Source organism: Podarcis melisellensis, assembly GCF_964234715.1.
Source record: "Podarcis melisellensis genome assembly, chromosome: 7".
Classification (NCBI taxonomy): Eukaryota; Metazoa; Chordata; class Lepidosauria; order Squamata; family Lacertidae; genus Podarcis; species Podarcis melisellensis.
Window position 1 is genome coordinate 79,184,158 of NC_138539.1, and position 24,864 is coordinate 79,209,021.

The 24,864-nt window shown below is 39.9% G+C and overlaps 2 protein-coding genes across 5 annotated transcripts in view; one reads left to right on the forward strand and one right to left on the reverse strand.

Annotated features, from left to right (window-relative positions):
- The window catches only part of DAP (death associated protein), a 41,509-nt gene extending 33,463 nt beyond the window's left edge, over positions 1-8,046 (forward strand). Inside the window, exons 3-4 of the mRNA XM_081920107.1 lie at positions 4,898-4,940; positions 6,382-8,046. Coding sequence (XP_081776233.1) covers positions 4,898-4,940; positions 6,382-6,501 — 163 coding nt within the window. The 3' untranslated portion in view covers positions 6,502-8,046. The remainder of the gene's footprint in view (positions 1-4,897; positions 4,941-6,381) is intronic.
- An 8,080-nt stretch (positions 8,047-16,126) lies between these two features.
- The window catches only part of ANKRD33B (ankyrin repeat domain 33B), a 35,497-nt gene continuing 26,759 nt past the window's right edge, over positions 16,127-24,864 (reverse strand). The window contains exons 3-4 of one of the 4 annotated variants that reach the window (XM_081920059.1): positions 23,901-24,041; positions 16,127-19,050 (exon numbers count right to left, since the gene is read on the reverse strand). In XM_081920059.1, coding sequence (XP_081776185.1) covers positions 18,218-19,050; positions 23,901-24,041 — 974 coding nt within the window. In that variant the 3' untranslated portion in view covers positions 16,127-18,217. Of the gene's footprint in view, positions 19,072-23,900; positions 24,042-24,864 lie in introns of all 4 variants that reach the window. The other 3 variants (XM_081920058.1, XM_081920061.1, XM_081920060.1) reach the window with 3 other exon arrangements.

Below are 24,864 nucleotides of genomic sequence, written 5' to 3' on the forward strand. Positions count from 1 at the left end.
CTTTATTTGTGTGAATATAAAAGCTTGAGCAATATAATGCATGGAGTGTTAGACTTGTACTAGAAAAAATAAAGAATTACAGTGGACCCTCCGGATACGAACTTAATTCGTTCCGGGGCTCCTTACGTAGCCAATAAGTCCGCAACATGAGGCGCCGCTTCTGCACACATGCGCGGCGAAACCCGGAAGTATACACTTCCGGTTTGCCGCGTTCACAACCCGAAAGTTACGTTACCCAAAGGTAACATGACCCAAGGGTCCACTGTATTCCAATGCCCCCTCACCCAGTCTCAGAAGCTCTGTTCCTTCATTCAAAGACCATGTGTGACCATGAAATGTAGAAGGGATATTGGGCTGCAACTGGTGGCCCTGTCCCGGTATCCCTGCATTTCCACATTGAGCTGGAAATACTGATGGGAATTTTTGGGGGGACGATGTTGTGGCAAACCCACATAGACTTCTCCCTGCAGTCAAGAACCTTGCATGAAAAATCCTTTCATAACTTTCTGCTCGGTGGCATTGGTAGTTCTGCTGTCCTTTTATGCTTTATGTCCATAACTGTGCTTTGAACCTATAAATGGGACTTCGGTCCAGCCTACTTCTCAGGGCTGTTGTGAATTTAAGATGAGAAATCTTGTACATCACCATGATCTCCTTGGAGGAGATTCATTGAACTCTCCAATTGACATCTTTATGAATTAAACGTATGTCCCCCCCCCCCCCATCGCAAAGAATTACATTATTTGCAACTCTGTTCTAAAATTATGGGGAAGGATCAGCTTGTCTTTTTAATTTTGCTTGTTTGCCTCTCTGCAAAGTTTGGAGGCTCAGCAGTGCCATCTTGTGGAAATCCTTGCACATTTTCAGCCTTGCCAGGCAAAAAAACCCTCCCTCTTGCAAAGCGCTTTGGAATGCTTTGATTCTGTGCCGATCTGCTAGGGAAGATTTTGATATGCGAGAAGCAAATTATCAGCAAGTGGCAGCAAAGCATTTCAAACCTGTTTTACCTTCAGGACCACTCATTAGAAAAATCGCGTCGATCAGGTGAAATATTGAAAACAATAGAATGAAGGTTGAGCTGAAGAACCCTATAGGATTGGTGCCTGCTTACAGATTTATCAAAGCAACTAGATGGTTTTTATTACATTCCCTCAGGTCAGGGGAAATCCATTTAAAAAAAAAAGTAAAAGTTGACAGTTCCCTGTGCTTTTGGAACCCTCTCTTTTTAAAAGTATTTTTACACTTAAAGTTTCATCTGAGCCACTATCCGTTTTCCACAAAGCTATGAGCAATGGGTTATTTCCCTAAGTAATTTGCACATACTATTTTTTTTAAAAAACTATTTTGTCCTTCTTCACTGAATTCCATGGAGATCTGTGAACCCACACCCTTGCTTATTTTGGGACATAGCATTTCCAGACACCCCATTCCATATCCAAATAACAATGCCACATATAGAGAGAATATATAAGCACATAATACTGGCCTACCGTATAGTTGGGGACGCGGGTGGCGCTGTGGGTTAAACCACTGTGCCGCTTGGGCTTGCCAATCAAAAGGTCAGCGCTTCGAAACCCCACGATGGGGTGAGCTCCCGTTGTTCGGTCCCAGCTCCTGCCAACCTAGCCGTTTGAAAGCACACCAGTACAAGTAGATAAATAGGTACCGCTCCAGCAGGAAGGTAAACGGTGTTTCTGTTCTGCTCTGGTTTCGCCAGAAGTGGCTTAGTCATGCTGGCCACAGGACCTGAAAAAAACTGTCTGAGGAAGCGGACAAACGCTGGCTCTCTTGGCCTTTAAAGTGAGATGAGCGCTGCATCCCCAGAGCTGGTCGTGACTGGACATAATTGTCAGGGGTACCTTTACCTTTACCGTATAGTTGCTGTAAAGATTACTGCAATGATGTATGTGAATTACTTTGAACAGACTTCAGAGTGGTGTGTGAGTATTTTATAAAGTGAGATGGAAGCGCTGTAACAATAATAATGAATAATAATGAAACTAAAGACCTCAAATCTTGCATGATGAAGGCAAAACACTTTTTAGTATTCCTCATATCTCATTTCACTGGTTTAGTGGCCTTTTCAACTAATCAGTCTTCTGTGTGAGTTCTCCGCAATGTCAATATCTGCCTTGTTTAAGCTTTAGTATTATGAAATATTAGAATTCCATATTATAGGATTAAGAATAAATGAACTCCTTGAAGATATTGATGTTCAGCAGGTGCATTTCTTAATAGAAGCACCGAGTGCTTCAAACATTTCATCATAAGCAGGTGTTGGATTTCTTCCCATATGTTATGATATTTTGAAATGAGAATATTCTCTCTGAAAGTTTAGGTTTTATAGTGGCACTTCTTCGTTTTCATTATTATTTTTAAATTGCATCTATTTATATTCGCTAAATGCATTTGTTAAAAACAAGTGTTCCCTACATTAAAGGAGGCAGTCCTTTTAAAAATTTATTTACGAAAGCCTAGAGAGAAAGGTATGGTACGCTGTATCTTCAAAACAACATCTGTCAAACTGGTTTTCATCAGATTAAATATATCCTCAAAGCAGCCATTTATAGCTTACAAAATACTAGAAATGTAGGTTACACTATGCGTGAAACGCCAGCAGAATGCAAAGCAATTGAAAGAATGAAACCCTGTTTCCTCCTCCTTTTCATTTCTCTGGAGGATTGGAGAAGGAGGAGGGGAGACTTTGTCAGGATTTCTCTATCCTTTTCTATTTTTAGCAGCTATTTCTGGAGAGATGGCAGCGTTGCTGATGTCAGGATGCTGTAAATATCACGAAATCAGGGAATTGCTGTCTTGCACCAGAAATCAGACTGATTTCTTCAGGAAATACAGATGTGCAATATTGGCCCCTATGACAATATGAAGGCTATGAAATGACTAGGCCTGGTATAAATACTAGTCACCTGTCCCACCCACCCACCCCCAAAAAAATTCTTGAACAGAGCAAGCAAGCGTCATCTAGCCTTCACTTCCAGTAATTCATCTCAGACACTTGCTTGGAGACACACATTCCAGGTCTGTATGCAGGTCCAATCAGTCATGGCCCCAGCCTGGCTCCGACACATGGGAAGTAAATTCTATCAGGGATTGGAATCCAATCAGTGACCTTGCACTTATGGTAGGGCTTTTGATTTAACAGTGTCTCCACTAATAGAAGGGATGCGGGTGGTGTTGTGGGTTAAACCACAGAGCCTAGGACTTGCCGATCAGAAGGTTGGTGGTTCAAATCCCCGCGACGGAGTGAGCTCCCGTTGCTCGGTCCTTACTCCTGCCAACCTAGCAGTTCGAAAGCATGTCAAAGTGCAAGTACATAAATAGGTACTGCTCCGGCGGGAAGGTAAACGGCGTTTCTGTGCGCTGCTCTGGTTTGCCAGAAGTGGCTTAGTCATGTTGGCCACATGACCCAGAAGTCAGCCACTAAAGCGAGATGAGCGCCGCAACCCCAGAGTCGGCCACAACTGGACCTAATGGTCAGGGGTCCCTTTACCACTAATAGAAGGGCAGGTGGTTTATTTATTTTTTTGGTCAATCTGCCCTTCTGTCTGCAAGCTCCTCTTGCCAACTTCCACTCTGATGTGGAGGTTCCTCAACTCTCTGGAGCTGATTTTTTGAGGCAGCAAAGGGAATCTGAAAAGTCGCTTGTCCTCTTCCATTAGTGGAGGCATCCACTGACTCAAAAACACCTTCATGACCACAACGGAAGGCACCAGTTGGTTGTCAGAGATGGTTTTTTTCCAGCTTTGTTTTTTCCACCTGAGCCAACTTGAGGAAGAATCATGTGTTCTTGGTGGGGTTTTTTGCCTCCTTTTCCTGAGAGGTTGCCCTTAGATTGAAACGGCTTTCACGTGGAAGTCTCCTAAGTTGTCTCAGAGAGAGAACCAGCCCATACTTCTTTGACCCAATGGGCTTCATTACAAACATCTTCTTTGAGCAGCGCCGGTGGATAAATCCGATTGCTGCAAGTGCTTCTCAAAAAAATGCTGCTCCAAAATTTCATGGTTCGACGGAGAACAGTGAAAATTGAAAGGTCATAGGGAGAATATGTGAGGAAATCATTCAAATTCAGATTTGCCATTATGAAGCCTTTCAGAAAATGTCATGGCAAGCAAATACTGTGCAGAAACTGGATTTCATGTTTTATTAACACGTTGTTTGCTATTCGTTTTTTCTTACTGTCATGTGTGTTTAAGTGCTTAACACAAATTTGAAAAGTTTGTAAATCAAACATCCTCCTCAGAAATGTCATAGCTAGGTTTCCTGGATTTTGATGCTGTAGTGTTAGCCTTAAAGGCTGGTTTAATATTATTTGCCTTATGTTTACTGTACTACTAAAACTGGACCCAGCTGGATTACCGCTTTCCATTCTGGCCACAGCACATTTTAAACTCCCACTAAAGCAGATGATAAGGTAGTCCTAGTTCCTTCCACCCGCCCACTTCTTCCACCGCCCTCTTACAACTCTCCACCACCCATTGCACCAAGCAAAGAAAAGGTGAGGATGACTTGAACCCCAGAGAACGTAGACTGAAGGACCTGTTGCTGCCTTGTCACATTGCTTATTTGGGGTTCCATCTTTATTCTCTCTGTGTTATTTAATTTTGAATCTGGAACATCAAAGAATAAATCTTCCAAACTCAGCCATATTGCACCTCTGGTACATTAACTAGTACAGCAAGGATGGGCTGAATAGATAATTCATGGAGATTGCTGTGAGAATGTTAGTTTCCAAGAGTGTCTCTGGCTGTGTTCGTTTGAATTGATTATAAAGTCTGAGTAATAAAGTCTTTGGAATTATCTGTTGTGGCTTTTTGCCCTCTGGCTGTATCAAATGGCACTGTTCAGTTATATAGCTAAATATTCCTCTTTAATTTTCCAGTCCACCTAAACCAACTGTGTTCATTTCTGGAGTCATTGCAAGGGTGAGTTTCCATCTTTGTTCATTTTCAACTGTTTTAAAATCAAGGGAAGCTTTGCCAGTTTCTTGTGAATTTCAACTTCCTTTTGGTTTAGATCTGATGTCTCCTATTCTCATTTTTAATTTATGTCATCATTCACACATGAAGTCCCTAATATATTAAGTGCCGTACAAAGATTGAAAGATAAGACAGCTGCTGACCACAGGCACATAGTCTGATAGACAAAGCCCAAAAAGGAAAAGGAATGGAGAAATTACCGTATTTTTCGCTCCATAAGACGCACTTTTTCCCTCCTAAAAAGTAAGGGGAAATGTGTGTGCGTCTTATGGAGCAAATGCAGGCGGGAGGCTCTGCTCAGCGCTCCTTTTAAACAGCCACGCGGAGCTTTTCCCCGAGGAGGGAGAAAAGCCAGCAAGAGCCTCACACACGCTCCACGCGGTTCTTTAAAAGGACCGCTGAGCAGAGCCTCCCACCTGCATTCGCATCTGGGATGCATACAGGCTCTGTTCAGCACTCCCTTTAAAGAGCCACGCGGAGCGTGTGTGCGGCTCTTGGGGGCTTTTCCGTGAGGTGGGAGAAGGGACTGACTGGCTGCCCTCTTTCCCTTCCCACACCTCCCGGAAAAGCCAGCAAGAGCCGCTGCCAGGCTCTGCTCAGCGCTCCCTTGTAAGGGCTCCCTTTCATCCCTCTTCCCGCTTTGCTGGGAAGCCAGTAGAACGAGCCACTGCGCAGCTATTGCTCTTGCTCTGCTGGATTCAGCGAGAGCTGCGCAACTTACTCTGTTGGCTTCTCAGCGAAGCGGGAGGAGGGACGGGAGGGTTTAAAGCAAGAAAAGCGAGAGCCGCTTATATGCTCTGTGCAGAATATAGTTTTTCTTGCTTCCCCCCTTTAAAAACTAGGTGCTAGTTGATGTCCACTTTATAGTGCAGAATAGCATGTACATTTTAAATTTAGAGAAAGATTATGGGCACCAGTCACAAAATGGATACCATGGGGAGACTTTGCCACCGTCTTCCCACACTTGGTAGACAGCAGTATACAGCTACCAGGAAGTTCTCGTTGTGATACTGCAAATTCACACACATCAGCTTGCCAAGTTATGCAGCCATGATGTTTCATAAGTAGTAAAATGTGCAAAACCTGCATTTTAAGCCAATTTCCTAGATTCCTGTAGAGCAGCTCATTTTAACTGATCTGGTCAGCTGCAGTTTGTATGCACCATGGTCATTTCAACAACAGGTAAATGTTTATATTGTGAAATGGGCAAGCTGATACGAACCACAAGCTCATATTCTGTAGCCCAAGAAACAGTTTGTAAGAATCTCTGACATTCTGGCATGTCAGGAGCAAACACACACACACACACACACACACACACACCTTGCAGATGAGACAGGTGTTCTCTCTTTTTCTTTTCATTCTGATGTGTCTGTTTTTTAATCAGGGTGATAAAGACTTCCCTCCAGCTGCAGCCCAGGTGGCTCATCAGAAACCGCATCCCTCTGTGGAAAAGCATCCTCCCGCACAACATGTCAACCAACACATCCACCAACCTCGCAAATGAAACTCCTGTCCCAGGATCCAGCCATAGTGTTTACGGATGGAATGATTAAGAGATTTGTGCTACCAGATCTTTTGAAAGTGGTATCTCATGCTTTTGCCTTAATTGCCTATGGTTTGAATGGTTAAAAAGGGGTGGGGGTGGGGAGGGAAGAGTCTTCAGTCCTACAACTCAGCTGGAAAGAAAACATGTCCCTGTGTACTGCCAATAAAAAAAAAAAATATGGTCATAGAAATGTAACGGGATTGGGGAAACCTAGATCTTTGAATAATTATTTTAAACTTTTTCATTTCTGGATTTTGGCACTACTGGAATGCATTAGATTGGAAGGGGAAGAGGTGTATTACTTTTTGCTTGCCCTCTTCTGGTGAGAGGTTTTCAATGTATGAGTAAGACTTTTAGGGCATCCTTGCAATTATTTTTATTATTTTCTTCTTGTTGTTTCTCAAACATGTTTGAGGAAGGGCCGGCGCAATTATTTTTATTTTAGTCTAGGATATGAAAGGACCAGAAATTTCTCAGATGGGTAGATCTCTCTTGCAAAGTGTGGGTCTTTAGAAGATTTATGTCGCAGCCTAGCCAAAGATGAGCCAACTGGTTGGCCCAAAGTCTACATTCCCCTCCAAAAAAACAACAACAGAGCAATAAGAGGCAAGAATCCAATTAAAATGACAAGATTGGATGGTCTACCTATTGCTACACTTTCTACATGCTCAGAAAGTACAGAAACTTGAAACAGATTTTAAGCCTGCAGGAATAACATATGACAGCACAACCATTCCTAAATAGATAGCTTCAAATTGTAGGATCCAGGTGAATCACATGTTTGAATGCTCTGCCTGCAATCTGAACTGCCTGCAGTCCAGGAAGGACCCCGCCATATACAAACTTGAATAATCTTACTGTGGCAATTTAAGATCTATGTTATGTTAATGCAGTAACGTGTGAAGTACTGGTGGGCAATGACTTGTCCTTTTATTTCATCACAGCAAGCAGAGTAAATTAGCTCTAGTGTGTGGCAAGTGGTCTCAAGATGGTGGTGTGTATTCTCATATATATCTGTTAGATCCATTACACTCATTGGGGAACAAGATGAGTGTTGCATTGCACACCTGGAGATCTCCACCAGCTGCCTATAAGGATATCCACTGCTAGATTTGGGAGCGGGTGATGTAAAAATCATTATGGTGAAAGCTAACCCTGGTCATGCAAACAACCATGTACTTCGGAATCACTTGGTTCTATATACTGTACCCAAATTTCATTTACATTTTTATAGGTACTTTATTTTTTAAATGGTGAAACCACACCACTCTTTTTTCTTTTTCTTTTTAATCCTGTAGACTACAGTGCATTCTAATAACTTCAGAAAAAGTTGGCTGCTAATAAATCATTGTTACAATTTCTCTTCCGGCAACCATGGAAGATTTCCACTCCCCTTGGGCTTTGAAAAATCATTTATTTTTAATGACAAATAACATGAGAAAACTGCAAGAGGAGAGAGGTTTAATAATAATAAAAACCCATTGAAATACTGCTTAATAAAAATGTGTAATTATTTTACGACTGCCATGGTTTTGAAACAAAACAGAAATGGGGTCTGTTTGGTTTCTTCAGCCGCTGTGTGTAAAACAAGTCAAAGCTTTATAAAGGGCTGCGTACTACTATTTTCCTCAATGTTTAAAGATGCCTACCTTGCCATTGGGCACAGAGGGAACCTCTTTACCCTTGATCGTTATGCCTAAATTGATGACAGAACTCTAGGAAAACTAGGTCAAACAGCAAACTCTTCAAATACAAATCAGTATCTGCTTCACAGTCAAAAGTGTCACACAAGAACTGCATGTGGAAAAATGCCTCCAACTACAAATTGGACATGGTAGCTGCTTGCATTGGGTCATTCCTTTGATCCTTGAACATGTGTTGCTAGGGTGTCATCCACAACTGCTCTCCAGCTTGTATGTAAATTCAGCAACCTAGTCTGCAACATCTGGACCTTTCTGTGTCTTGGTCAAGACATGAATCTAGATGCTTTTCTCACATTTTAAGGCAGGGGTCAGCAACCTAAGGCCCATGGGCCATGAGTGGCCCACGGGGGTCATTTAACCGGCCCATGAGCCACCCCCAAACTGAGCTGCCCACCCGGCATGGCACCACCAAGGACTCGCTTCCACGGCACTGGAAATCGCGTCTACGCAGACGCCAGAAATCACGTCTGTGCAGGTGCAGACACTGGAAATTGCAGGCACACGTGCAATCCGGCCCACAGAGGGATCTCTGCTGGAGTGAACCAGCCCAGGCGAGGTAAACCTTGCCAATCCGTTTTAAGGCATGGTTGCCTGGTTCTTCTATGAATACATGATTGAGCAGAAAGAAAAATGAGTAGAAACTGCCTAATACATGTGGTTCTTGGTGCAGTATGGCCTAGATGTCACTGTGCCATAGAACCTACCTACCTACCTACCTAGACACCGATTCATCAACACGGGAATAGTTGGTGAATAGGAGCAACATGCTGCCTAGAGTTCTTTAGATGGAGTTGATTTGCTGCTCTCTGTATCTAAATAGTTGCAATCTAAATGGTTCTCTTGTTTGGATGTTTATTTTCACATGTAACTTTGAAAAATGTTTTCAAACCCTTGAGGCATTTCAGTGGCAGAGTCTCTCTGCTGAGGAAAACATTCATGGAGTGTGCTTCTCGTGTGCTTATCCATGGTAACTAAATTGGAACTCCGTGTATGGAGGAGGAATATCACTCTTGTGATGGAGAAAAGGCTATCATTTTCATGCCCTGCTTGTGAGCACTCAAAATCATCAGGCTGCCCACTGGAAATAGAATGCTAGAGGGATAAATGTTAAAGGGTATTCTTATACTTATTTCATGTACGTATATGCTTATCAGATTTCTGTGCATAAAACAGTTGAAGTCCTAGAGATACTTAACTTGACCAGAATAAGCCATGTGAACAATAAGTGAAACCTAAGGCAAATATGTTACTGGCTTTAAATGACTTGGTTCTAATTCGTTTCCAGAAAAAAATATTCTGCCTTTTTTGAAATCAACTTTCAGCGTGTGTAGCTTATGAGGCAAACTCTTCTTTCTCGAAGTGCCATTGAAATGACTACCTTGTGACAAATGAAAACTGAATGCTAGATAATAAATAAAATCTTTTGCATACACACACATATAATTTAAATGTTATTGTCATGAGGTGCAATGTAGCCATCTAGTCTGTGAAAGTCTGCTCATCTCAATAACTGTACATGTGGTGTATTTTATGGATATAAATCAAACTGGACTTTATGTACATCATCAAGAGAACATGAGCAACTCTTTGATGTATGAGAAGTCTCACTGGGTCCAGCGGTGCTTGCTCCCATTTCAGTATGTTTAGCATTGCAACCTAGGTCCTATCTGGAGTTCACTTGCTCATTTGTTGGACCCACTGAAACCAGCACTTAATACCTGGATCATACACCTGCGACAGTTTTGTTTCCATCCCTACACTCGATGATAAACTGATGTGACTTGAAAAGCATTGTGGGAGAGGTGATGTTATCTGCCGGAGGTGGTGCTTATGGCTGCCCATGCAAGGCTGCTTTGACTAAGGTCAATATACCAGTGGATACATCCATTCCCAACAGGGCAAGGCTATGTTTGCTGACTGTAGTGTCCTTTCACTGTATTCAGCACCTTGTTCTTTCTTAATAATAGCTCTGAATTAAAGTTTCTGGAGAATTGCAGCTCATAACTGTCTTTGGGTCATTGGAACCTGTTCACTACTTGTGCCTGGCCAATAGAGACCTATGTGCTGTGACCATGGCAACATGAAATACTGCAAATATCCACAAAACGGCAATCACCAAACAATGTGTGATAAAAAAAATTGTCAAGTGTATCTGTAATGAATCATTCAGACCTGTAAAACCTGTGACCAATCAAGCCAAATGTATATGACCAGCCTTAAAAAAATTCTCACTAGTGGCACAGGGGGGGTTACCTCCAATATTAAATTAATATATCCTGCATTCATAAAAGCCTAAAAGAGATTCATTATTACTAAACTGTAACAGAAGAAAGCACAATATGTTGAAAGACTACCAAGGACATCCTAACCTATCCATTTACCTACTTGGCTTCTTCTAATTTTATACAGCCTTACTACTGGCATAAAATGCATTGTAAAAACGTTGCATTAATTACCCATGCTGTGGTAGTAAGAATAAGCACTCCTCCTGTCACTGTTTTTGAATACATTCTTTGGATAATGTTGAACTCCTATTACCTCTATTTAAAACATGCTAATGCAATACAGTTGTATTCAATGTTAAATCAGTGTAGACCAGTGTTTCCCTATTTTTTGTCTCCAGCTCTTTTTGAACTACTAGTTCCCACCATCCCTGACCACTGGTCCTGCTAGCTAGGGATCATGGGAGTTGTAGTCCCAAAACAGCTGGAGACCCAAGTTTGGGAAACACTGGTGTAGACCCATTGAAATTAATAGGCATGACTAACTTGTCCATAAATTTTCATGGGTCTAGTCTGAGTATAGATGGTGACCGCAGGTGCTTTTGGACCCAGAAGAGGGCAGAACGTGGTCAGGGTGTAATGGGGTGAGGCCTGCTTAATTGCTGCCGATGTGTGCAGGGGCTGGGAATGGAACCACCACACAAAATGTATGTGTGTAATACATTTTTTGTTGATTAAAGCTCCATTATGCACTGGAGTGACATACAAAAGCAGCCCACTCTGTGTTGTAGCATATGTGTGTGTGTATGTATATGTATACAAAATGTATGTGTGTAATGCATCTGTATAACTTAGTTGGATACAATCAGATTTGGGATTGCGTTTTGGAAGTAGAATTGTTAGCCAAATCTTATTTGGAGGAAGTATAGTTTGTTTGTTTGTTTGCTTGCTTGGTTGTCACGGTTGACTGCTATTACAAACATCACTGGAGTTGAATTCAAGGTTAGATGGGAGTGGTTTTTTACACAAAAGTCTAATACTGCATCTTGGGGAATCCACTCAGTTTTAGCAAAATTTAGGAGAGCAGTATGTAGCATTAAACCTTGCATCCTATTGTACAAGGAAGCCGACTGCTTTTGAATTTTAAGATCTGGCATCTTTTTTTATCTGGCAGGTGCAACATTAGATTAGCTTTCAATGGAGCCATATTTATTGAATACCTTGTGGCAGCCTTGTCCATTTAAAAATTCAGCACGATGAATAACTGCATTTTAAATCACTGTTGCTTTTTCTGTGGGGGGGAAATTAACCTGAGCTGCCTCACCATGAGCTCATGATACTATGATCAACTGGCATGATGACATCCACAAGTGATGGTTTATCAAACAGAGAGGACATTAGCCTGCAACTGATGTGACAAATGTGACACCTGGAAGAATCTGGAACAAAAACAACATCCTTAAATAAACTCTTCAGTTGAGCTCATTAGGGGAACATTTATTAAAAGCACAGCATCTCCTTTTGCTATTCTGTATATGTTGGAAATGTACAGAGCTATGGTACTAGGTGAATTGCTAGTGTGTTACTAAAACTATTGGATTTTTTTGGACCCCTGGTGCAGCAGAAAAACACACACACGCATATGCTACAACACAGAGTGGGCTGCTTTTGTATGTCACTCCAGTGCATAATGGAGCTTTAATCAACCTAGTGACCTTCAGATGCTTTCGGCAACCATTCCCATCAACTCCGGCTAGATTGGGGGAGGCTGGCATAATGGATGAATAGCTGAAACAAGACACCAACACTGTGCAGCTGCTACTAGTATCCTCCAACGCTTAATGTCTTTTTCTGAGCTAGTTAATTCTTATTAATCTCCAAGGTAAACTCCCTGCCCCCCCCCCAAAAGGAAAATATGTACAGGACAAACAGAACACACTGAAGATGCTATCTATCACACAAGAAGTGGCTTCGTTTTATAAAACTAGACTGAAAAAATGTTTCCACCACTCTATGCTAGGGGAAACTCCTGTTATGTTTAATTTCTGTGTCTTGTGCTGCTGTTAGAAGACGCAGGAAAAGTTTAACAAAATGGAACAACTTTTTGCACAGTGCACCAATTTAAAAAGAATGGAAAATTTATAATGGGAAGTTCTGAGCAGGAGTCCAGGTGCTGGCAGTGGTTCCAGATTTTGCCAAAGTAATTATCTGCTTGCAAGATTGCATTGCAGCTGTTTGACTGGTGGCAACTTAATTAGGTTAGTTGTACCTGAATAGGACAGGTGCCTTTGCCTTAATCTCCCCATCAAAGGCTCCATCTGTGACTGAATCACACGGGAAATCCTGTTTCCTGCCATTATAATATTCTATCCAATGTTAGTTCTACTCCAAGTAAATCCATTAAATTTAATGGGCATGACTAACTTAGGTCCATTAATTTCAATGGATTTAGGACTTACAACCTTAATTTCTAACTTTTCAACTAAACTATGAACCTGATGGCAGATTACAACAATCAAAGACGAATAAGAATAGCATGAAAAAAAATTATGAAAATTAGAGAAATCGCAAACAGAAAGGCCATTTAAAATTCAGTTTGAGCATAAATTACAATTTATCTTTGGGGGGAGCAGGAGAGAAGAAAGCATTGTTTAGCCACCCTAAAAGAGAACTGGCCTTGCAAGGCTTTGCTGGGAAGACAGTTCTATAGTGAGGGCACCACTAGTGTAAAAGCTCTGCTCCTTGTTCCTTTAGTTTGATGCTAGAGGAAGATGAGTAAACAGGTAAAAGCTTCTGGATTTAAAGACATACAGTTTGAGCATATTTCTCATTAACTCAGAGGCACCAAAATGCACATAGGCAATTTGTTAGTGTGTTATATAAGGTTCTGTTGGTTATGAGGGAAATACCTGATTCTCCATTTCGTTGGCATTTAGCAAAGCAGGGAACAGCTAGAGTTAGTTTGGCCTGAGTCATCATATCTCTCTCCTCCATAAGGTAAGTTTTCTTTGCTTTTCAAGGGTCATATCCAACAGCTTTGCTTTAGTGGAAAGTGCTTCTAGTTGTGCAAATTGGGACACCCAATTTTCACTCATCTCCCCAACACACACCAATGCCTGGACTTGTGCAAGCAGCAGTCCTTTCTGCTAAAGTCACACCAGTTGAAATTCAGAAGAGACATGTGAGTGGGGGGAAATTTGCAGTAGTTGGCGATGCAACCTCCCTGTATTGCTCCTTGCCCTTCACTATGATTGGTAAAACCAGAATCAAGAAATTGTTAGTTATAATTTGGCTATTATTGGGGCTATATTGGAAAACTATTTTTAAAATTATATATTAAAAAACATAATGAGTAAAAATTGCATGATAAATTCTACAAAAAAAGAAAGTGACAAAACTATTTTCAAACATTTGTTGGTTAGGGAGGAGTTTAATGGTATGGGGGAGGAATTTATCTTAATTTTATTTTTAGTGCAGAATACATACGGGGCACATCTTCACTCAGTAGTTGCTAATAGGTGTAGAAAAGAATTAAGAGAACTAAAATGTTCTGGCTACAATTATGCAAAAAAAAAATCAAGCTCATGGGGTGCAATTAATTGTTGGTTCTGTTTTAAATCTGTGATTAACTCAGTGTTCAGTTATTGCTCAGATAGTTGGATGCTGTTTTGAAGCTGTAAATTAAATAGACATTTGGGAGGATGAACAGAAGCATCAGGGACAACAACAAAATATTTATTTATTTTGGTGAAATGTAAAATTAGACTCCGGTTTGGGTTTGAGGAAACGTGAGTGGCCTCAGTTATGTATTGTATTCTGGGTGATATAACTATATCACTGTACTCGAAAATAAGGCACCACTACAACTATTAACTAGTTAAAGCCACTGCAACAAAAAACAAATTGAACGGTTTCTATTGACTTCCATTTTAGGAAAGTCTAGAGGAAAAATGTGTAGCCCAGTATTACAAAGGGTTTGAAACAGTGGAGTAGATCCAGGAATAGAGTGTATGTCTATATACCTAGACATAATACAAAACGATTGCATAATGTCTTGTGCAAAGATCACAACCAACTTTCAAAGTAAAAAGGTCAAAATCCTTCAACAGTGGCCAAACATACATTTGTGCGATACAGTATTTTTTGCTTGCTTGCTTGCTAGCTTCTAGGGTTCTTTTCTCATAAAGGGAGTTCAAATATTGACTTTAGGTGTAGTAGCATAGCACTGCTAATAAATCAGTGAAGACTGAAACTCAGGAAGCAATAACAGAAAAGCAAAGTTTGACTTCACTGTAAAAACACACACGTACATCAATGCTAGCTGAGCTCCATGTATCTCTTGGGCACAATACAGCTAAAGTTCTATTAAGCTGATAGGAAAACACTGGACAGGGGGGAAACTAGTTCCTTGTGTTTGCTACACCAAGATGCAGTGATGGCAACCAATGTGGATGGACAAATTCATGGAGGGTCAGACATTCAGTAGCTGCCAGCCATGATGGCTATGTCCTACCTCCACTGTCAGAGGTAACATATGCCTGTGAATACCAGTTACTGGGAATCACAGGTGGGAATGCTGTTGTACTCAATTCCTGCTTAAGGGCTTCCCATAGGTATCAGGTTGGCCATTGTAAAAATAAGATGCTGGAGACTAGATGGGCCTCTGACATCATCTGGCAGAGCTCTTCAGTTCATTTGCTTTTGGGTACTATGGCTTTCAACTGAAGAGCAAGCACATCAAGATCCCTTTGATATCAATAGAATGCCTATGTTTTATAAGCTCTGCCTGAAGTTTTCAGTAAGAATCGGATTTATTGTGTTGTGCAAAAATATAGGTAACGCATTCTAGAAAATGGTCTCTCTCTCTTCATGCATCTTAACAGTTTTGAAAAGAACGATAGGCTTACCTGAAGTGTAGATTTAGGAGTGGGATGCTGGGGACAGCAGAATGGGTGAGTCCTCTCACATGACCGCAGGCAGGAGCAAAGACTTGTGGAAGGCAGGCACTTGCTCAGTTTTTTTGGACTCGCCAAACAGCATAATAATAATAATAATAATAATAATAATAATAATAATAATAATAATAATAATATATCATTTACACCCCGCCCATCTGGGCAGCTCCCAACCAAATCTTAAAAACACAAAACAGCATTAAACATTAAAAACTTCCCTAAACCATACACCGAAGCACCTGAAAATGGAATATTAGCCTGCCTCCCTCCCAGCTCATAAACCAATTAAAAAACAGAAGAGACAGAACCCCCTCTAAAAAATAGAAATCAGTGTGACTGCAGACAATCTTAGGGAAGGCCTAATCCTTAGGGAAGGATTGGGACATACCACAGAACTTCCCAACAACTGGCTGGGTCCACACTGCTTGGCGCACTGATTACAAGACCTGAAGTAATACCGTGCCGCTAAAAGCCGCTTCAGCTGAAAACATTTGATCTGACTAATAATGTCTTGTGAAAGTGGAGGGAGACAACCAAGTGGCTGCCCTACAAATCTCCACTAATGGAGCACTGACCATAAAGGCGGCTGAAGCTGACCTAGTCGAATGTGCAAAGGTAGGAGCTGGGCGGGGCAATTTCATGGTATTAGAAGCTGATCATAAGATCATGCTGGTCCCAAACCAAACTGAGGTAAGGCATGCCATAATTTAAACAGAATTTATTGTTTAACATAATTGAAAATATAACATATACACATACAAATGGGTTACACCCTTTGAACATTACTGTTTAAATTCATCCCTGAGAGTGATAGTGCATTTCAGCTGAACTTGTCCTTTAGATGATAATCAAAGTGCAAATTCATGTACTTGCTTGTAAGAATTGATTTTTTTAAAAGAAACTGACTGATTTGATATGTAAATATAATGTGTTGGCTGTGAAGAAAAAATATATCATCTCTGTTGGAGCATAAGAGAAAGATGCATATAGGCAGTTTTGCCATGGGCATCTAAAAGCTTGCCCTCTAATTACAAAAAAGGGGAGAGCATAATTTGAAAATATTACCGACATCTTTTTAGGATGCCATAAATTTTAGTAATAGCAGAACTTAATACATATCAGCAATTTAGTTTTGCAGAGAACTGATTAAAAAATGGACAAAAATGTATATGCATTCATTTACCGGTAGTTGATGGTCTTCCATACTAGAAGCATGCATGGTTAGCTAAAGCTCCTGTCCCATATAGACCAGGAAGTAGTGCTGGAACGGTCTCTCGGTTTGGTCTTCTGTTTCTCATTTTTCAAATCTTAGATTCAGTTCTCCACATTTCTGCAACAGTCTGCATAAAAAAAAAACCCCTCATGCAAATCCTTTTGCATTTTAGTGTTTTTTATGCACACTTTTGCCTAAATTATATACCGGTACATGCATTTTTGTAAGCACTGCTTGGAAAACTGCACTGCAGATTCTGATACATGTGAATTTCAAACGATTGCTGTATTCCATTTCTTGTTTTGATAACTTTGGCTTTAAATGAGAACTGAATCAAATCTATACCCTGCCAGCAAGTAAATTCATTGAACTCAGTGGGGTTTATTTCTCAGAATGGTTATGTTTGCACTTTAAGCTCAATGGTGTTGTTCAACAGAACTTTTGCATGTACTAAAAATGCCTTGAGCTTCTTGGAAGAAGCACCATTCCCTCTATTTCTGATGTTCAGGAAATGAGTGCAGCTTCTTATAAAGCAAAAATGGCACTGCCCACACGCAAGCTGGGAATGTAACAGCAGGTATAGGGGTCTGCAGAAGAAGAAAACATATTTAGGAAGAAGTCGGGAGGGATTCAAAGGATGCTCAAATGTTCAGTGGCCACAGCATGCTGACTGGCTGTTGAGAGTTCAAAAAATAAATAAAAATGGTGTGGATGAGGAACGTGACAGCTGGAATCCTGAACAGGGAGTATGCAAGTTGCAAATTTTGCTGCAGATCTGTTTCAGAATACAGAAGTGGGAGAACCTAAAGTTGAGGATAATCCTGAAAAATAACTGGGGAGGATCCTCAGAAATGTTGCATTTTGTGAAATTAACCCAATTCGTAGTAGTTTTTACACTTTTTATAAATAAACAGTAAAATCTCATTCAATACAAAATATATAATTTCATACCATTTTGTTTCCATTAACATATCTTTCAGAAGAAATGCTTTACAAACATTTTATTCATAAAGTTGGTTTTCTACAAAATGCCCTGAGATTTTTTGCATCCTTTCAATATTTGGTTTTTTGTTTTTTGAAATTTCATTACAATGTCCATATTTTCTTAAAAGCAAGCATCAAGCTAAAGCCCTTTACTTTAGTGTGGGGGATGGGGAAATCATAATACACTTGTACAAAATCCGTAGACTTGTCTTTTCACTTATCCTCAAGCCAGTGCTTATGAAATCTATTTTTAATATTAGTTTCCTTTGCAAACATACTCTGTAGCTTAATACTCTTTTATGTATAGAAAAATGTCTGATATCCAGATTAGCTCTCCCTTCTTGGAGCTTAATCCCATTACCCCTTTTGTGGGACATCTGTTTTCCACCCCAAGAAAACTACCTTTCCCATATTTTAAACCTGTTCACAGATTCTCTAAATCTTTCCTTACATTTCTTGACGTATATACACTTTACCATATCAATCGCTCTCTAGATGATTTCTTCTCCTTTAAATTGTGTCATTCAGCTGGCCCCAATACAGCAACTTGACTTTTCTATTGTTCTCAGTTGTGCTATCATGAGTCTCAGCCTCAGTTCAAGTCTTGCTTTTCACAGGAGACCCTTGCTTCTGTTTCTGAGCTGCTTCTGCTTTTTTCTTTTCTTCTTCCTCTGCCTTCTTCCTTTCTTCCTTCAGCGCTTTATACCTCCACTTAGGAATCTGCAGGTAAGCCCCATCACCGGCACTGCTTTTTCGCCTGACTTTCTCTGGCTGGAAAGTAGGTGGCGGCGCCTTGTTGATTCGGACTTTGGGGATGACAAATCCTGGGCGCACACTGCTCCTTCTCAGCAAGTGTAGTGGCAGCAAGCTTGATTTCCTTGGAACCACAATGCTAACCTGAGGTACATTTAGACTGAAAGGCTGGAGGCTGGCTCGCCTTTCCTTCTTTTTGGAGACTAACATAACTCTGGAGTTCTGAAACAGCTTCTCATAGCTGTTAAAATGGTCTTTGCTATCCATAGATTTGATTTCCTTGGCTCTTTGTTTCCTAAAGATCTCTTGTACAGCAGGCCTGCGTTTCCCTATGCCAGGCGGACTTCCAGGGCACACGGTCCTACAAGCTATGGCAACAAAAGAGCTCCTTAGACTTGTCGTCACCCGAACCATATGATCAAGGACACCATCTTCTTCAGGGCCTTTGAAACCTCTGGAAGCTATTATTGATCTGACGCCTTCCGAGATCTTTTGCAAACAGGTCTTTGGCTCTGCAGCCTTGGCAAGAAGTTCTTTCAACTTTGGCCATTCTAGCTCATAGTGGTCACAAAATTGCTCAGCACATGGCTTGTCCATAAGTCTTTGCATAAGATAGGCAGATTCTATTCTTCCTGTGAAACATGCCCATTCCTGAGATGTGAATCCACGGCCTGGGTCTGTGGCATAAATGTTTGCCCCTCAAAGGAGAGAGAGAGAGAGTTAGTTTTTTTTTAATTATTGGGGTTTTTTAAAAGTGCAGCTGACCATATTATATAGGTAAAGCTAAGCATATCCTGAATTTTGTAAGATATTGCATTAGGAAACTCTGAAACCTTAGCGGCTTGACAACTCTTATTTTGACTGTCAGTTAATATTTTGATAAAAACAACCCAATTTTACTTTGGTTTTTTAGCTACACAAATTATTTAGATATTTACTGCTCAGTACAGAACTGTAGTGAGAGCCAGCACATATTGTTATGACCCCATAGCTACACCGTCAGAAATTAGAGTGATGTTTAACATGTGTCATCATCACAACACAAGTAATAAGTGCTGCTTGACCTTGCATTTCATTGTCTCATTGAGTTGGAGTTTTAAAAAACACTGTATTAATCTCAAAAGTCTTAATGAAGTGCAGTTTTGTGATAATCTCTGAGGTATTTTAAATACTTATTTAATTCAAATCCCCAGTAAAGAATGTTGTGGAAGAGTGTATTGTGAATGAATGGTTTTTCTAGGTTTTGTTCCTAGGAAAACATGATTCTACCATACACACGCTCCTCACATTAAACTTAAACTTCCATTTATCTTATTTTGTTACAGCCTATGGCAGGGGTGGTAACCTTTTGTAGACTAAGGGCCACATTACTCTGCATAAAACTGTTTGTGGCCCCATATTAGTGGGCATGGCTAGATCCAAGCTATTTCCTGTAGATACAGATACAGTCGTACCTTGGTTCTCAAATGGAATCCATTCCAGAAGTCCATTTGATTTTTGAAAACCAAGGCACAGCTTCCGATTGGCTGCAGCAGCTTCCTGCACTCCATTGGAAGCCATGTCAGACGTTTGGCTTCCAAAAAATGTTCGCAAACCAGAACACTCATTTCTGGTTTGTGGCATTTGGTAGCCAAAATGTTCGAGTAACAAGGCGTTAAAGAACCAAGGTACAACTGTATCATAATTAAATAAGTGTATCTCCACTCAAGTTTCTCCTTTACTTTTCTTCAGCCTTTTATTTTTCAACATTTGTTTTCAGCATTTGTTTTTAACATTTGTTAAATGATATTGCGGACTACATTTTAATCTCTCCTGTTTCTGTAAAAGGCAAAAGGACCTCTGTAATCCCAGAAGAATGCAAATAATGTCAATGCCTAGTTGAACAGCAAAATTTCACATACAGCTATTTAAAACCTCAAACTTCAAAATGCAGTTACATCCCCAAAACTGCATGAATGCTATTGCAAAATGCATGGATTATTATTATTTCTATATTTGCAAGGAACAAAAGTCTGCTGAGAAGTGTTTCCCTTTGTGATGATCTTATTGCAAAGGAACTGCGATTGACATAACATCAAACCCACCCCAGAGGGCCAGATAAAATTTGGCTGTGGCCACATTTGTCTACACATATTCAGTTTTAAATCATTTTATATTACATTTGCACTTGCATTTGAAAGCAGAGTATCTCTAAATGTAGCAAATTACAGGTGTAGGGTTTGCAACAGATAGATATACAATTAATGGAAGGACTGCAATTCAGAAAAAGAATGATATCTAAAGGAGTCTTGCTCATATGCTCCTCTTTCTCCCCCCCTCCGCCAGCCATGTAAACTGTACACCACAATCAGCTCCAAAAATGGACTGGAAGGGGGAATGGCCAGGAGACTCGGAATGTTAGGTCTACAATGGACCTTTCATTTTGCAGATGAAAGCAAAATTACACATACTAAACAGCCAACAAAAAAGTACCAGTAAAAAACAAACAAAAACAAAATATATTGAAAGGACAAATGGAAGAGATGTGAATAGTGTTTGCTAACAATTCCAGCACACCAGATGGCACAGCCAGAAACCCAAATCTGTGGATTTAGGCTAATCTCATGAATGGTTAAGAGGTTAATTTGAGATTACATCTGACTAGAATAAGAGTCAGTGAAAGGTATATCTATCTAAAACCATCCAATGCCAGACAGGAAAAGGAGGAAAGGTGATGGGAAGATGTGGTTCGCTAAGGCACACTACTCTATATTCTGCTAAATAAAAAATGTTGGCTGTGTTTTTGTTTTATATTTATTTAACAACAAAAAATGGCATTATGTATTCCTCCTCATGTAATTTTCTGCTGTTTTATCTCAGGCGAACTCAAAGTAGTTGACTGCTTTTCCTCCTCTAGGCATTGAAGTTTTGCTACTCCATGTGTGTGCATTCCCAGCTGTTCTTAAGATTGTATTTCAGGATCAAGTGCACCAAAATTAGGCTGTTTACCTGTAATGGTGGCCATCTGTGCAGTCACACTTGAGTGTAAAACGTTTTCAGGAGTTTATAATATGTTAGTCAGGGGGTTAGTATTCCTGTCCCCTCCTTTCAGGGAGAAGGGTTGGCCTGAAACAGGTGAGGCAGTTACCTCCTGTTCAGTTCCTTCAGCCTTGCCATGATGATTTCAACGAACTGACGGCACCAGCAGTGAAGAAACTACATGAGCTGTGACTGCACAGATGACCAATCAAATAACGCAATTTACTGGTAAACAACTTGTCTTTCCTGTTTGATCTCTCTCCAATCGCACAGATGGGTGACTGGAGCATACCTTGGAGTGTGTGCTGGTACCATCACTGAAAGAGACTCTGAAGATAATATGAACATTTATCCCACGGAACACAAAGATTGAATCAAGTAATAAATAATACAAATGGAATGAATAGTAGAAACAATACAGAGCTCAGGTAATGTTTTCTGTGTTATTGTTGTCGTAGGACTAAGAAAAGAAATGAACGGAATATGGTATTCTCAGCTCCAGCATCCTCTCTGCCTAAATGGGGAAATTCTACCAGTAAAGCTGTAGATAGAAAATACTGAAGATTATCTGCACAGTAACCACAAATAAGTCTTCTCTAATAGCTTGTCAATTTTTTGCTGTATGTTCTTTCTCAGGAAATCTATTTGGGATACAAGATTTGCTTTAAACACTACTGAAGTATTGCAGTGACTTCTTTAAAACTAATCCCACATGAACATAAATGAGGTTAGGTACTTTGCTACCTGGGTCACACATGAATATTCAAGTCCTCCTTCCTAGTGTCATGGCATTCTTTCAATCATTCTGAATTACACTGAATCTGAAAATCAGCTGGTAAGAAACGTGTCCATCTCCACTTAGACCTGATTTTCCAGAGAGAAATCTAATATTACAAACAGGATTTTTTTTCAGAATAAGTAACCTGAACATCCCAGTCAGTTTGGAATATTAATATTCCATTAAATTAATACCGCTACACATATTGCAATATTATCTGCAAATGAAATATGCTTGAAGTATCTGAGCTGAGATTTCCAGCAAAACATCAGAAAAGCTCCAAGTTTATAGGAACTTTTGGGCCCTTCTTTTTTAAAACGGCAATATTAACGTAGATGTTTCATAGCTTCATTTTTCGACTCATTTTAGTATGAGTAAATTGGTCATGTAATAGCCTACTCAGAAGTAAATCTTATTGAATGAATGGGGCTGACTCCCAAGAAAAGTGGGGTTAGGCTCTAGTTTTACAAATATTTCAAACAACTGCGGGAGTCCACAGCAACCTAACTAGCATAGGAGAAATTTGCAGCTGAGAATATTTGTGAAATTGCCTTTAGATGGGTTGAAATTGTGTATCTTACCATTTTACCATATGTTAAACCATATTTAACAAATGGGAGCCTTCAGGTATTTGAATAGAAGAACATATTTGTATCTCGTGTGAATTCCTGTTCTGTAATATTTGCTAAAAGCAATAAGTAATCACTATGGTTTGCCCTGGCTTAGGGATACTCTCTCAAAATAAGGCCGCAATAGCTTAGCTCTGTTTCTCCTGAGCCTTTTGGCAATAAATCCATGTTTCATCCTCTTTAACACTCTACAAGCTCCATTATTTCTTGCAATTGCTGAGCAGTCCTTAATCCATGAATTATTTCTAAATATAATGTCTGGCCAGTAGCTGCCATCCTGACAGCTTCCCTAAAATGAGCAGAAGTAATAGCCCATCTCCACATCACTTTGCTATTAACCCATTTCCTGATAACCTGAAATACACAAAAAACACTCTGGTCTCCATGAGCTATTGAAATAACCCTGTGAATAAAAATTGTAAATTTTCAAGAGGTGTGTTTTTAGTTTTTTATTGTTATTGCAGATATTTAGTAACACTGTCTTAATTATGTTGTATGCCCCCCCTCAGCCCCCAGTTGGAAGAGTGATATAGAAATTTTAAAAAATAAGCACGCGAGCCTGCTGCCACTTAAAGTCAACTTCAGAGGCTCTGCTCCATCCTTATGTAACATCAGAAGATGGGCACACAATACAGTCTTTTTTAATTCAGCTGCTTTGTCTGCTTTTCCTATTGTGTTTTATGAAAGTTCTGTACTATGCAAACTTATTTTTGCAAGGGTTAGTACAAGTTCACTGGGTTATGCCTTTCATTTAAACTGAGTATGTAAACCCTGCAGGCACTGAAAAGAAATTTCAGCTGCCCTAGATCATGTTTGGTACTGCTTTTGCAAAATATGGTAGAATATTCATGTTTATAAATAAATTAATGAATTTAGTTTACTTAATGAGATCCATTTGTAGAAAATTCAGTGGTGAAAAACAACAATAAGAAACAATGGTTTTGCATTTCTTTCTCCCTCTCTCTCTCTTTGTCTAATCTGTAATTAGAGTAGGCAGGGCTGCCAACAGAGTAAATATCAAGAACTGCAGTCCTTCATTTAGAAGTAGTCTTTACAGTAGTTCAAGGGAATGAGGATAATGAAGCATAGGATTTTTCTATACCTGCCAACATTAAAGCTCTGATGCATTCACTTCGGCCTTGCATTGCAGACTTCATGAGTGCAGTAAATCCAAAGACATTCCTTTTCTCAATATCAAGGCCAGGATAATAGTTTAATAAATACTGTGTAATAGTAATATGTCCTACAAAAAAAAGAATAAAAAATATCAATACAAAAGTTTATTATTTTCAAACCACTGTGAATTCTACTTGTTTTATTTTAACTCTCATATTCTGAAGCTTCAGGACAGATCACACACACTCCTCAGTCAAAAAACCACTAAACTATCATCATCATCATCATCATCATCATAAAATTTATTATTTATACCTCGCCCATCTGGCTGGGTTTCCCCAGCCACTCTGAGCGGCTCCCAACTGAATATTAAAAACACAATACAGCATTAAACATTAAAAACTTCCCTAAACAGGGCTGCCTTCAGATGTCTTTTAAAAGTAAGATAGTTGCTTATTGCCTTGACATCTGATGGGAGGGTGTTCCACAGGGCAGGCGCCACTACCAAGAACTATAAAATGCTATGGCTTGGTTCAATCCTAAAATAAGGAAGTTAACCCTCTCCTTCCCACACAGTCACTGGTGCTCCCTGAATATGTCTCTCTGAATGGTTGGCAAATACACATACAGATCAGTTACTTCTTTTCCTTAGAAATTGAAGCTATGCAAAATTTTGTTTGCAGTATATTAACTGAAATTTAATGGAAAGTTAATTTGGTCTATCCATATTCCCTATCCCTGCTCAGAAGGATAATTTAAGCTAATTATGGCAGAAGGTGGGTTCTAGGATGTAATGTTCATACAATTTAGTGCCAAGTAGATTAAAGCAGTACTTTTGAGTTATGCCTGGAAAGCTATAGGAAGCTAATTGAAACGCTGGATAATGAATCCAGTTTCCTCCTAGCCACTCATTGCCATCACATGCAATTTCCAAATAATCACCAGTGGCA